Raw genomic sequence first — 15266 nt, 5'->3', positions numbered from 1 at the left:
TATTATTCGTCATGTTAGTCTTTGAAACAATTTGTTTACAAATAGATAAAGAGAAACTTTACATTTTGTACAATAGCATGGGATTTTTGTGCTGCAATTCACAAATCTCCTGCCTTTTGTTGGTGTTGTCCCGCAGAAGTTTAGTGTATTTTAATTTGTTTATTTATTTATTGACTGTTGTTGCTGTTTCTTTTAAATTTTATGTTTGGAACAAACTAACCAAATATATACATTTTCATATCAACTTCTTAAAATGCTGGGTTACAGGAGTGAGAACAATGCCTCTTTCCTGGACATCCTGCTACACAAGACTTGTTCACAGAATAACCCAAACCCATCACCACCAACAATGGCAAGGACAGAGCAGTACAAGATGGTTTTAATCCTATTTCTGATCTTGCTTGATTTACCAAAACCAAAATTCAACCTTCTTCATACCCTCTAGCCGCATGCTGATGAGGTAGTTTCTAGGTAAGAGATGGGGGTTTGAAACAAGTGCTATTAGAAATAACATAAAAAATAATACACAGCATACTTGTGGAAGCATGGAGGTGTTTAGGAGAGATGGCAGTTGAGTTTTTAACCAGATTGTTTAATGGAATCTTGGAAAGTGAGAGGATGCCTGAGGAGTGCAGAAGAAGTGTACTGGTGCCAATATTTAAGAATAAGGGGGATGTGTGGGACTGTAGTAACTACAGGGGGATAACATTGATGAGCCACAGCATGAAGATATGGGAAAGAGTAGCTGAAGCTAGGTTAAGAAGTGAGGTGATGATTAGTGAGCAGCAGTATGGGTTCATGCCAAGAAAAAGCACCACAGATGCGATGTTTGCTCTGAGGATGTTGATGGAGAAGTATAGAGAAGGACAGAAGGAGCTGCATTGCGTCTTTGTGGACCTGGAGAAAGCATATGACAGGGTGCATCAAGAGGAGTTGTGGTATTGTATGAAGAAGTCGGGAGTGGCAGAGAAGTATGTAAGAGTTATACAGGATATGTACGAGGGAAGTGTGACAGTGGTGAGGTCTGCTGTAGGAGTGACGGATGCAATCAAGGTGGAGGTGGGATTACATCAGGGATCGCCGCTGAGCCCTTTCTTATTTGCAATGGTGATGTACAGGTTGACAGACGACATTAGACAGGACTCCCATGGACTATGATGTTTGCTGATGACATTGTGATCTGTAGCGATAGTAGGGAGCAGGTTGAAGAGACCCTGGAGAGGTGGAGATATGCTCTAGAGAGGAGAAGAATGAAGGTCAGTAGGAACAAGACAGAATACATGTATGTAAATGAGAGGGAGGTCAATGGAATGGTGAGGATACAGGGAGTAGAGTTTCCTACTGCTTCCTAACTGGACAGATTGATATCCCTAAAGAGTAACTGACTTGTTACTCTGTGATGATAAATTGCTCCCTTACCTTGTTTATGTGGTATATTATAATTATATATACACTCACCTAAAGGATTATTAGGAACACCTGTTCAAGTTCTCATTAATGCAATTATCTAATCAACCAATCACATGGCAGTTGCTTAAATGCATTTAGGGGTGTGGTCCTGGTCAAGACAATCTCCTGAACTCCAAACTGAATGTCAGAATGGGAAAGAAAGGTGATTTAAGCAACTTTGAGCGTGGCATGGTTGTTGGTGCCAGACGGGCCGGTCTGAGTATTTCACAATCTGCTCAGTTACTGGGATTTTCACGCACAACCATTTCTAGGGTTTACAAAGAATGGTGTGAAAAGGGAAAAACATCCAGTATGCAGCAGTCCTGTGGGCGAAAATGCCTTGTTGATGCTAGAGGTCAGAGGAGAATGGGCCGACTGACTCAAGCTGACAGAAGAGCAACTTTGACTGAAATAGCCACTCGTTACAACCAAGGTATGCAGCAAAGCATTTGTGAAGCCACAACATGCACAACCTTGAGGCGGATGGGCTACAACAGCAGAAGACCCCACCGGGTACCACTCATCTCCACTACAAATAGGAAAAAGAGGCTACAATTTGCACAAGCTCACCAAAATTGGACAGTTGAAGACTGGAAAAATGTTGCCTGGTCTGATGAGTCTCGATTTCTGTTGAGACATTCAAATGGTAGAGTCAGAATTTGGCGTAAACAGAATGAGAACATGGATCCATCATGCCTTGTTACCACTGTGCAGGCTGGTGGTGGTGGTGTAATGGTGTGGGGGATGTTTTCTTGGCACACTTTAGGCCCCTTAGTGCCAATTGGGCATCGTTTAAATGCCACGGGCTACCTGAGCATTGTTTCTGACCATGTCCATCCCTTAATGACCACCACGTACCCATCCTCTGATGGCTACTTCCAGCAGGATAATGCACCATGTCACAAAGCTCGAATCATTTCAAATTGGTTTCTTGAACATGACAATGAGTTCACTGTTCTAAAATGGCCCCCACAGTCACCAGATCTCAACCCAATTGAGCATCTTTGGGATGTGGTGGAACGGGAGCTTTGTGCCCTGGATGTGCATCCCACAAATCTCCATCAACTGCAAGATGCTATTCTATCAATATGGGCCAACATTTCTAAAGAATGCTTTCAGCACCTTGTTGAATCAATGCCACGTAGAATTAAGGCAGTTCTGAAGGCGAAAGGGGTTCAAACACCGTATTAGTATGGTGTTCCTAATAATCCTTTAGGTGAGTGTATCTCTATCATAAAAAAAATCCTGGGAGAGAAAGACGGGAGACGAGACGTAATCTTCACGTTAAGATCACGGAAGATACTTAAAATACCTGCAAGACGAAAGAGATTGGCCACGGAGCGTCTCGCGGGGACCTTAAATATGAGACTTCGTGCCAAGAGATTGACCCAGGACCATCTCGCGATGACGTAGAACATGAGATTCTTGCATTACATGCCCTACTTACAACCAATATCAAAAAAGACCACGGGTGGCAAAACACTCAGTCATGTGAGTGTAAGGCTTTGAGCAAACACAGATCCAGGGCTCTCAGCGCATATAAAATGTATAAGGACAATACGTTATAGATGAAACATCAACGACTAAGAGAAGAAGAAAGAGCAGCGTGAAGAAAAGAGACTCAAAATCGTTGTAGAGAAAAAAACGCCAAAAAAAAAAGAATAATCAAGGTGCAAATTCAGAAAATAAGGAAAGTAATTATCAGCCTGGAACAAGTGGAACTGAAAAAAGCACGTCCAATCGGGCTCAGAATTAAACGACAGAGTAAAAGACAAAGTAGAACTTCATAAAGACATTCATAAACATTGCCGCTATACACATGCAGAGCAGGTTGGAGATTATGAAAGCACTGGAATTCGAAAGGCTCAAAAAAAATGGCGCGATACACATGTGGAGAAAGTTAACGAATATGAAAGTAGGAAAATTAGAAAGTATAAAATAAAGAAAGTAAAGATCGTAATAGCGCAAACAAATGGAAATTATTACTCAAAAAAAGGGAAAATAATCACCACGCACCAGGTATCATTTAAAAAAAGAAGGACAAACGAGGTCAGAAAAAAAAGACAAACATAGAAAACAAAGTAAAATGTCATAAAGAGGTTAAAAGTCATCGGGGACAAACACATGCAAAGCAGGTTAGAGATAATGAAAACTGGAATTCAAAAGACTCAAAAAAAACGTAGGTGCCAAACACATGCAGAGCAAGATACAGAATATGAAAGCAGAAAAAAACGACAGTGTCAAAACAAACAAAGTAAACATCACATTAGCGAAAAAAATGAAAAATTATAAAATAACGAAAAGGCAAATAGAGATTGAATATATGGACATAGGTGATATGTCAGAAGTATGTAAATATTGTAAGGCTTTGAAGTTTAAGTCAGGGAATTTCAAAAACATGGTCTACCTTACATGCATTTATTGGTTACTTTGCAAAAAAAATGATTAACTGCTGATGATGTAGATCGTTTTGTCTGTGCTAAAATTCCAAACAGAGAAACCTATCCTGAATTATGGTAAAAACTCACTAAACACATGTCTCACTGACCTCATTTAAAAGATTCAGCATATTGGGACTCCAAAGATTCCAAATATTGTTTTTACAGAAGTTCTGAAATAAAAGTGAAACTAATGAAATAGCAACAATTCAAAGACAAAAAAAATCTTAAGTGTGTATCCGGAAAACCAAACACGGGGGTTGGCGAGCGAAGCGAGCAGGGGGCAAAGCCCCCTAGTATTTAATATTAAGTGATCTACATTAAAATATAATGCAGATCACGAAAAACAAAAATTTAAATTGAGCCGAGCCATAAACTTCATCAAGGAATAATTAAAAACTCTCAATAATGTGCTCTTTCCTTACATAACTCTAAGTATTAGTTATTTTTTTCTCCGGCCGTCTGGAGTTTTTCTTTTGCTTTTTCTGTCCCCCCTGGCCATTGGACCTTACTTTTATTCTTTGTTAATTAATGTTGACTTGTTATATTTTCTTACTGTGTCTCTTATTTTTCTATTCTTCATTATGTAAAGCACTTTGAGCTACATTCTTTTGTATGAAAATGTGCTATATAAATAAATGCTGTTGTTGTTATTATACCTTACTAAAATGACTGACAAATTAGGATCCTCCGATGAGTACAATTTTTTGGATACACACACACTTGAACAATACTTTAAACCTACTATTGAGCATATGTTGAAAATACTACAAATATACAGGGAAAGACCTGCTTTTTTAATCCTAAGAGAAAACTACAGGGCCCACAAGCCAAGAAGTATTCCTTTAAAAACACAATACATTGACAGTGAGTTAGATTGACAAAATTACAGAAATATTAATTTAACATACAAATCAGATTCTGAGATGTACATCAACAGATTCATGATTATATACTTGAACTCATAATATTCTTTCATTTTTTTCAACTATTAATTACTTTAATTCTTCCAGTGAAATTAATATGCAAACAAGAAATAAAACAAAGCATGTTAATCGCCATGATTAATGAAACTGGTACTTCAAAAATTTTCACAAAATGTAAATATGATGTATGGTCAGTTAACTTATTATAGCTACAATGTGTTTTATTGGTTAAGGTTGAGTCAATGTCTATATATAAATATGTAAATTAAAAAATAGTTAAACATCTTCAGCCTATAATAATACAAACACAGCCTTAATAGCATCGCTACTTGCTTCTGAATTGTTTGACATCCAAAGTATACTTGACAATTTGAAAAAGGATACATTTCTCTACAATGCTGAACTTGAGATGTGTGAAGAGTCGCACAAAAAAATCAACAAACAATCCCACCTGCAAAAAAGTGTTTATATGTTATTACTATTGATCAATGAATCTGGATATTTCATTCACAAGTGGCCACATTTTGTACCAGTGGGACTACCTGAAATACTTTTCCTTGTACTGTAAGATATAAAGATAAATTAAACTGAACTGAATACACATGCACAGACCAAAGCATTATTTTCACCAGATATACATCCAACTTGGGTATATAATAAATATATAAATATATATAATAAATATATAAATATATATAATAAATATATAAATATATATATATATATATATATATATATATACACACATACATATACATATATACACACACACATACACATACACCCCATACATTATATGGTAATAAGACTTGCGGTGTGTTAATATTGAATGATTTAGATAAAATGTAGATTTTAAGTAAATAAAATTTGGCAATAAGAAGGTTGAACTCATAGGAAAAGTTAACATTATACTTAATTTAACAGCTTTTTAACATGGCCTGGCAAGTGGTTTTAAGCAGGAACATTTAATCAGCAAGCATACTGAATATTAAACAATAGTATGAGGGATAATGGGAGATATATAAATGTAAAGTTTATACTAATTTAATGCCACAACTATAAGAATGTACAATCATTATGCTCAGGTAAAATGAACAGTGTGTTATGTGCTTGTAAGAAGATATGAAATAAGTGATAGGAACTTTTTAACTAAAATGTCCACCATCTTAATTGTATTTAGCTATGTGGTAATGCTTAGAGTGGTCTCCGAGTGGCCTGTATGATTTACATTTACTAAATCATAGTATTTGATATGTTTGGTTTCTTTGCAAAAAAAAATACACTTACTTTAATGTAAATGAAGGTTGTTAATTATCTCACTGCAACAACCTTGTGTTTACTTACATTAGCAACTAGGAATTGGGGACTCTTTCCTACCTAATCCAGGTCCCGTAGGGACAGAGAAAGATGCTTTTGTGCAGTCCTCTCTGTGGTGAAACACTCTGTCAAGCCAAAGGAAAGGTGAATGACTCCAATGTGAAGTCCTAGTAGCATGAAGCTTAACGCTGCTGAGATTCCCGAGACAGGTATTGTATAGAGTGTTCCTGTGACACAGGGTTAACAGACTAAGGTACTGTTTAGGAGCATTTCTTGTCCAGTGATTACAAAAGAACCTAAGTGGCTTACTTAGTGCTTTTCAATAAAAAGTATGCAATCTTTCCACTATAAAAGTTCATTACGAAATCTGTGGGAAAATTAAATATTTTCAGAAAGCTGAACTATCTGCGATCTCCACACCATCACCTGAAGCTTTGAGGTGTCAGCACAAACCAATGCAGCAGCTAACAAGATCAATAGAATCACTTTAATAAACACCACCTGTTGCGTCCTTCTGGCTTTGATTATATATTCTAGTTTAGTTTCAGAAAATGGAACAAAAATGTCTTCAGGCCCTCATGAGTGTAAATGGATGTAAAATAGTCACTAACTAATAGTCAGTAACACAACCAGTGTCCCTATCTGTGGTCCAAGTTACCAAAAAGCTTAATGCAAATGTCACAGCTCTTTAAGAACTTGAATACATATAATTTATTAAGTTCAATAACATTCACAATTTATAAAGGAAATTACTTACCAAACCCGTGCAAACACCAATGCCAAATACTATAATCCACTTCACAAATTCATATTTTCTTGCTTTCTGAAAAATCAATTACAAAATGTATTTATGTTAACCTAAGTATATCTCCCAAAATATTTAAATTTATTGAATTCCATTAATAATGTGACAAAGGTATGACAAAATGTTAAACAAACAGCTTGAAGTTACCTAAGAGAAGTAATTATAACAGTTTGACTGCAAGAAGGGCTCTCATATAATAACCTCAAGACATTTGAAATGCATATCATAAATAAACAAACACACAAGTGTGTTTCTTCGTGTCAGTCTTAAGTCCGGATAAATGGAGGGGAGGGTTATGTCAGGAAGGCCTCCGGTGTAAAATTTTGCCAGATCAATATACGGACAACAACACAGATTTCCGTACAGGATCAGTCGAGGCCCAGCTTAACAATGGCCACCACCAGTACTGTTAGCCAACAGAGTGCTGGTGGAAATTGGGCTACTGTTGGCCAAAGAAGAAAAAGAAGAAGGGGGACACGTGTCTGGAGGTAGTAGGAGAGGAGGATGGTAAAGATGACTAGAACAGAGGGTAGTAACTTTGAATGTTGGCAATATGACTGGTAAGGGGAGAGAGTTAGCTCATGTAATGATGAGAGGAAAGGTTGATATATTGAGCGTGCAAGAGACTAAGTGGAAGGGAAGTAGGGCCAGGTGGATCGGAGGGGGATTCAAATTGTTCCATCATAGTGTTGATGGGAAGAGAAATCAGGCAGTGGTTATTCTGAAGGAACAGTATATTGAGAGTGTTTTAGAAGTGAAAAAAGTGTCGGACAGAGATGATTATGCAGTTGGAAATTGAATGTGTGATGATGAATGCTGTTAGTGCATATGCCCTGCAAGTTGGGTGTGTGATGGATGAGAAAGAAGATTTCTGGAGTGAGTTGGATGAAGTGATGGACAGTGTACCCAAGAGACAAGAGAGTGGGGAGTGGAGCAGATTTCAATGAACATGTTAAATCAGGAAATGTAACAGATTAGCAAGGAGGAAGTAAGGACAGCTATAAAGAAGACGAAGAATGGAAAGGCCACCGGTCCAGATGACATACCTGTGGAAGCATGGAGATGATAAGGAGAGATGGCAGTGGAGTTTTTAACCAAACTGTTTAATGGAATCTTGGAAATTGAGGGGATGCCTAAGGAGTGGAGAAGTGTACTGGTACCGATTTTAAGAATATGGGGGATGTGCACAGCTGTAGCAAGGAGATAAAGGGAATAAAACTGATGAGCCACAGCATGAAGTTACAGGAAAGAGTAGTGGAAAATAAGGCTAAGAATGGAGGTGATTATTACTGAGCAGCAGTATGGTTTCATGCAAAGAAAGAGCACCACAGATGCGATGTTTGCTCTGAGGGTGTTGATGAAGTATAGAGAAGGCCAGAGGAGAGGAATGAAGGTCGATAGGAGCATGACAAAGATACATGTGTGTGAATCAGAGGAAGTTTAGTGGAATAGTAAGGATGCAGGGAGTAGAGTTGGCAAAGATGGACGAGTTTAAATGCTTGGGGATCAACAGTACAGAGTAACAGGGATTGTGGAAGAGGTGAAAAAGAGAGTGCAGGCAGGGTGGAAAGAGTGGAGAAGAATGTCAGGAGTGATTTTTGGCAGATGGGTAGCAGCAAAAGTGAAAGTGTACAGGATGGTAGTGAGACAGTGGCACTGACCAAAAAACAGGAGACAGAGCTGGAGGTGGCAAAGTTAAAGATGTTAAGATTTGCATTGGGTGTGATGAGGATGGGCAGGATTAGAAATGAGTACATTAGAGGGTCAGCTCAGGTTGGACGGTTTGGAGACAAAGTCAGAGAAGCGAGATTGAGTTGGTTTAGACATGTGCAGAGGAGAGATGCTGGGTATATTGGGAAAAGGATGCTAAAGATAGAGTTGCCACGCAAAAGGAAAAGAGGAAGGTCTGAGAGAAGATTTATGGATGTGGTGAGAGAGAACATGCAGGGGATGGGTGTAACAGAGCAAGATGCAAAGGACAGGAAGATGTAGAAATAGATCATCCGCTGTGGCAACTCCTAACAGGAGAAGACGAAAGAAGAAGAAGAAGATCCTAAATAAATAATTTTATAATTTGCACTGGAAGTAACCTATGGATGGGGTTTAAAAGATGCTCTCTGACATATTGCATAATGCTTAGAACTGTGAGGAGGAAGCTGATGAAGGAATGTCTTTTACCAAATGTAGCCAATGACTTCAGTGGGACTGTTTTTCAACTTAATACCTTGAAATGATATCCCTAATAAGTTATTGTTCCAAGTTAAATCTGTGATTTGCTTACAGTGACCCAAAAGCAGACAGCCCAACTCAAAAAACGGAATACAGAAAAAACGAGAATAATGCCCACTGTCATTTGCAGTGAAATTATCAGCACCCCTGTAATTTTCCCAGAAAATGCACCATTTCTCCCAGAAAATTGTTGCAATTACAAATGTTTTGGTATACACATTTATTTCCTTTATGTTCATTGGAACAACACAAAAAAACAGAGAAAAAAATGTTACACAGAACTCCAAAAATGGGCCGGACAAAATTATTGGCACCTTTTCAAAATTGTGGATAAATCGTTTTATTTCAAGCATATGATGCTCGTTTGAACTCACCTGCGGCAAGAAACTGGTGCTGGCAATATAGCAATCACACCTGAAGCCAGTTAAAATGGAGAAAAGTTGACTCAACCTTTCTGTTGTGTGCCTGAGTGTGCCACACTAAGCATGGAGAACAGAAAGAAGAGCAGAGAATTGTCTGAGGAGTTGAGAACAAAAATTGTGGAAAACTATCAACAATCTCAAGGCTATAAGTCTGTCTGTCAACTTCAAAACATATCCAAGCTGTTCTGCAGACTCTGGGTGCAACAGCGTCAGCTCGAACTATCCGTCGACATCTGAACGAAATGAAACACTATGGCAGGAGAGCCAGGAGGAACCCACTGCTGACACAGAAACAAAAAAAAGCCAGACTGGAGTTTGCCAAAATGCACTTGGGGAAGCCAAACTCCTTCTGGATGAACGTCTTGTGGACAGATGAGACCAAGTTATAGCTTTTTGGTAAAGCTCAACATTCCACTGTTTACAGAAAACAAAATGAGGCCTACGAAGAAAAGAAGACAGTACCTACAGTCAAAAATGGTGGAGGTTCTAAGAGGTTTAGGGGATGTTTTGCTGCCTCTGGCACTGGATGCCTTGAGTGTGTGCAAAGCATCATGAAATCTGAAGACTACCAAAAGATATTGGGCACAATATAGGGCCCAGTGTCAGAAAACTGGGTCTGCGTCAGAGGTCATGGATGTTCCAGCAGGACAATGACCCCAAAAATATTTATAAAAGCACCCAGAAATGGTTAAAGACAAAGCGCTGGAGAGTTCTAAGGTGGCCAGCAATGAGTCCGGATCCAAATCCGATTGAACACTTATGGAGAGATCTCAAAATTGCTGTTGGGGGAAGGTGCCCTTCAAATCTGAGAGACCTTGAGCGGTTTGCAAAAGAAGAGTGGTCAGAAATTCCAGTTGAGAGGTGTAACAAGCTTGCTGATGGTTAAAGGAAGCGCTTGATTTCAGTTATTTTTTTCCAAAGGGTGTGCAACCAAATATTAAGTTGAGGGTGCCAATAATTTTGTCCAGCCCGGTTTTTGAATTTTGTGTAAAATGATGTCAGATTTGGCTTTTTTCTCTGGTTTTCTGAGTTGTTTCAATGCACATAAAAGGAAATAAACGTGTATACCAAAACATTTGTAATTGCAACAATTTTCTGGGAGAAATGGTGCATTTTCTGGGAAAATTCCAGGGGTGTCAATAATTTCAGCCATGACTGTAAGTGAGATATCCTTTATGCCAAGTCAGAATTCACTCAGTTACTAAGATGTGAAGTGCAGTCCACAGTTGGAGTCAGATGTCATCTTTATAAACTGTTCCTTCTCAGCAAAGCTAAATCATCTGGCACTGTTACAGTGATTGAATCTCTGACACAGTCAATGTGAAAGCTGTTTACTGGGAAGTATTTCTGAAATTGCATTTTCACTTCTATCAGTTCACCGCCTTTAATGAATGTCATCAGGTTCTCAAAAGTCTCAATATTTTCTTGCTGGACTCCTGTAACACATCTCCAGCTTCCCTATTAAGCAGTTGAATTTGTCATCCATATGTGACAAATGCAAGTCTTTTTCTTGGAGTTTCAGACGTAATTCATTTAAATTTGGATAAAATGTTCCAGACGTTTAATTTAAGTTTAATTGAAAAGTTTTCACTGTTGACCTTGCTGTATTAGCAAAGTTAAACTTCTTCATGAAAAAATATTTTAATTAGTCTGAACACCTGGCCTCACTATAAAATCATAAAGCTATGGGAAAAGCACCAATCTCCTGACAGATAACAGAGGAAACACAAACTTTCACTGGTCTTGTTTCGATTTAATTGACTAATGACATCAGACAAAGGTTTCGGCATCAACTGCTTTGATGCTAGGGTTTCTCTGCATGGAATGCAGAGCATCCACTGGGCATAAAGTGCAAATCTTTTGATGTGTGCCTGTAGCTCAGCGTGTTCCCTTGTCATAGTATGTATTTGGCAGATGCCTCAACAGTCCTTCCATTCTAACCCAGCTTAAGTCAGGTAGGAAGGAGTCTATCATCCTAAAAAGTTAAACAGTTGTTGCTCTGATTGGAAAAGATTTACAAAAAAGCAAATATTCACTAAATGGTTTGAATCGACATAGCGAATATAAGCAAGTAGCCCCTATTGCTGTCAGTAGTCTCGTCCTTCTGCAGAGTGAAGCATTTATCTTGTACTTTGCTAATTATCTGCTCCTGCAGATCATTTGATAGATTGCATACATGTATTAAAACAGTACTGTTATGGAAGTCAGCTATATATAGAATACATTCTAGTTGTATATGTGCCAAGCACTCAATAATTGAACTTAAAATTCTTCCATCAATTATACTTATCTTATTTAACATTGGCCAAAATGTACCCAGGACAAGATCCAACTTGTGAGGGTTGGCATCAAGCTCCAGCATCACTAAGTCACATATTTTGGGAATGTGCCAAATTAACATTATTTTGGACATTAATCTTTAACACTAGAATTACCACAGCCTACGAAAAAACTTGTAGATACGGCCCACCTTAAATCCCATCACACCTCTCCGTCAGCATCTTTTGTCCTGTAAATGTGCCGATAAAGACAAGCAGCCTGATATCCCATCCCCCACCGCCACAGAACATGCACAATGTTCTCCCAGCTCATGCCTTGATTGATTATTTGGGATTGAAGTGCTGGAGTTTTAGAGTGGGAATAATAGATTGTTATTTGGAACACAAGCATTTCATGTGTGTTCCATTTCTAAAATAATCTGTTTAAACACATTGTTAAAACAGAAACGTTTTCATATTTTAGTAGTAAATGACAAAATGTTGGCATAAACCAGGCATGTCAAACATGCGGCCCACAACAAAAATCTGTGCGGCCCGCATGACAGATCCTAGTTAGCACTGAACTTGTATATAATGATTACTATCATTTGTGATTGAATCATTCTGCATCTTCGGCGTTACTTATTGACTTTTCTTACTTCTGCCTTCTTACAAAAGCACGTTTTACCATGACATTATGGTACCGGAAACGTCATCTGCTAGTATAGCCACGAGCCTTGACCAAAGTTAATAAGCCGCAACGTCACAATTGAAGTGCTAGGCTGCAGCAGTGGGCAGCAGGGGCGGCTTTAGGCACGTGCAAACTGTGCAACTGCACAGGGCTGCCACGCCAATATATACTGAATATAAAACAGAAAGAGAAAATAACGACACAGCTGATGGCAATGTGGCCGAAAAACATTGTGTTTCTTGTTATATAGTACACTGTATTTACTAATGTCGCTACAGTCGGAGAAGTAAGCTATATGTTGTATTATAACGTTCTGCCGTAATGAGAATATCATGGGCCGCCACTTGGTTTTCAAGTTACGGACATGCGCATATTGAAGCGTGTCATGAGCACGAGGCGGTTATGCAGTGTCCGTAACGGACATGGCCATCCGCCATGCATAAGATACCATATTGACATTGGCGGGAGAAGGGGCCACCGATTCATTCTCTGCCCAGTGCTGCCATGAGCCTACTGGCTGGGCTGCTGAGACTGGCCAATGGTCAGAACTGACCATCAAAGTAGTAATAGCCCGCTTTTTTCACGTTTTATTGCTCTAGTTTTATGTAATTTTGTGCTAGTATTGTAACGAACAGTTAGTGCAGACTACAGCTGAAGATCTGAAGTGGACACGAGAAGTTGGTGAGTTGTTTATCAACATATTTTTGTGATTTTGAGTTTGCAAAATTAGTGTAGGTCAGGTGGCTTTTTGCATATCGGCTTATTTTACAATATAAACTTTGAAGTAAACTTAGTAAAGTAAAATTTGATTTTTGGAGGATTTGCGTGAGCAGGAAGACTCAATAAAACTGAATAAAAAAAATCAAGTGACAGTGAGATACGAAGAAGGTAGATTCACCAGTGTTTGTGTGTCAACGTTTATCCCTCCAGATCAGAGAATGTCCAGTTCCATTGCCTCAAAATACCACTCACATCTACAGTTACTCCCAGTTTCAAATAACAACTAACTAGGGCGGTAGTATGTATCGTGATCGTGACTGAGAGAATAAAAGTGAAATAAAAAAGGTAACTTTTACAAGTCCTATAAATGTAAACCGTCTGTTACAGACGCAAACCAAATGTATGTGTGTACTGTATAATATTAACAATAAGAGCAGCTCACTACTGAAAACGGCAAATATAGGAGGCAGTCGGGATCGAACCGGGGACTCTTGATTACAAGTCAGCAAATCTCTTACCGCTACGCCAAGGAAGCTTTTGTATCGTCCATGAACCTTTTGTGAAAGTGTTTGATCTTTGGACTTCAGGCTTTACACATTATATAGTTTATGCCAACATTCTGTCATTTACTACTAAAATATAAAAAACGTTTCTGTATTGTAGAAACTGAACACACATGAAATGCATGTGTCCCAAATAATGATCTATTATTTCCACTCTAAAACTCAAGCACTTCACTCCCAGATAATCAATCAAGGCATGAGCTGGGAGAACATTGTGCACGTTCTGCGGCGGTGGGGGGGATGGGAAACCAGGCTGCTTGCTGCTTGTCTTTATCGGCACATTTACAGGACAAAAGATGCTGACGGAGAGGTGCGAACGGATTAAAGGTGGGCTGGATCTATGAGTTTTTTCGTAGGCTCTGGCCATTCTAGTGTTAAATATTTATCAGACAGCCTTGGTGGCACAATCACTCCTAACCCATTAGTGGCTATATTTGGTATGTACCCAGGTGGAGTTAAAGTGGAGAAGGACTAATTGATTGTAATTGCCCATATCACACTACTAGCAAGCAGGCTTATCTTGCTTAGCTGGAAGAATCCCAACCCACCACTTATAACTCTGTAGGTAATTAATGTTCTTTATTACTTGAATTTGGGAAATTCTTGCTTAAAGGATTTGTCCTAATCTTTTTTAAAACATAGCAAGACAATTGAACATTTTAGATTAAGTACTTATACAGAGCATTTCGCTCTCTTCTCTTTTTTTTGAGTGGGGACTGAATTCTTATTTTCTGTTATTTTATTTCTCTGGTATTCTTTATAGATTAATTTACTGTATAGGTTCTGCAAATTTTCACTTCTTGATTGCAGACTGTTACTTTCTTAAAATAATTATTTAAATTATTAATTTTAATAAATACATAAAACAATATTGTTAGACAAAAGAATGACTCTTAGTTTTATGGTTGTTGTCTCATCAATCATAGTTGACACAATATCGATTTATTTGGCAATTTTATGAGAGATTTTAACTCTGGGATAATTCCAGGTGTGAGGGGCAGCAGGGAGGGAGTTTTCTTGTAACAAACAGAACATGGTTAAAATGAGAGAAGCTGTTAACTAAAAGGTTCAAGGTTTCTTTATTTGCCATTTGTGCATAAAACCGACAGTCTAGGCACATTGGAATTCTTGTGCAGACCTCTTTCAGAGTCATCATAGTAAACATCCATCCATCCATTATCCAACCCGCTATCTCCTAACTACAGGGTTACGGGGGTCTGCTGGAGCCAACCCCAGCCAACATAGGGCGCAAGGCAGGAAACAAACCCCAGGCTGGGCGCCAGCCCACCACAGGGCACAAACACACCCACACACCAAGCACACACTATGGACAATTTAGGATCGCCAATGCACCTAACTTGCATGTCTTTGGACTGTGGGAGGAAACTGGAGCACCCTGTGGAAATCCACGCATGCACAGGGAGAACATGCAAGCTCCAAGCAGGGTG

General features: G+C 38.7%; 1 protein-coding gene across 2 annotated transcripts in view; it reads right to left on the bottom strand.

Moving 5' to 3' along the window:
* The window catches only part of clcn6 (chloride channel 6), a 245446-nt gene that overhangs the window by 193834 nt on the left and 36346 nt on the right, over positions 1-15266 (bottom strand). For both annotated transcript variants that reach the window (XM_039756073.1, XM_039756074.1), the window contains exons 4-5: positions 6888-6953; positions 5198-5264 (exon numbers count right to left, since the gene is read on the bottom strand). In XM_039756073.1, the coding sequence (XP_039612007.1) occupies positions 5198-5264; positions 6888-6953 (133 nt within the window). The remainder of the gene's footprint in view (positions 1-5197; positions 5265-6887; positions 6954-15266) is intronic.

This window comes from Polypterus senegalus, chromosome 6 (assembly GCF_016835505.1).
Source record: "Polypterus senegalus isolate Bchr_013 chromosome 6, ASM1683550v1, whole genome shotgun sequence".
Classification (NCBI taxonomy): Eukaryota; Metazoa; Chordata; class Cladistia; order Polypteriformes; family Polypteridae; genus Polypterus; species Polypterus senegalus.
The sequence above is the reverse complement of the archived record's forward strand: the minus strand, read 5'-3'. Positions and strand labels throughout refer to the sequence as shown.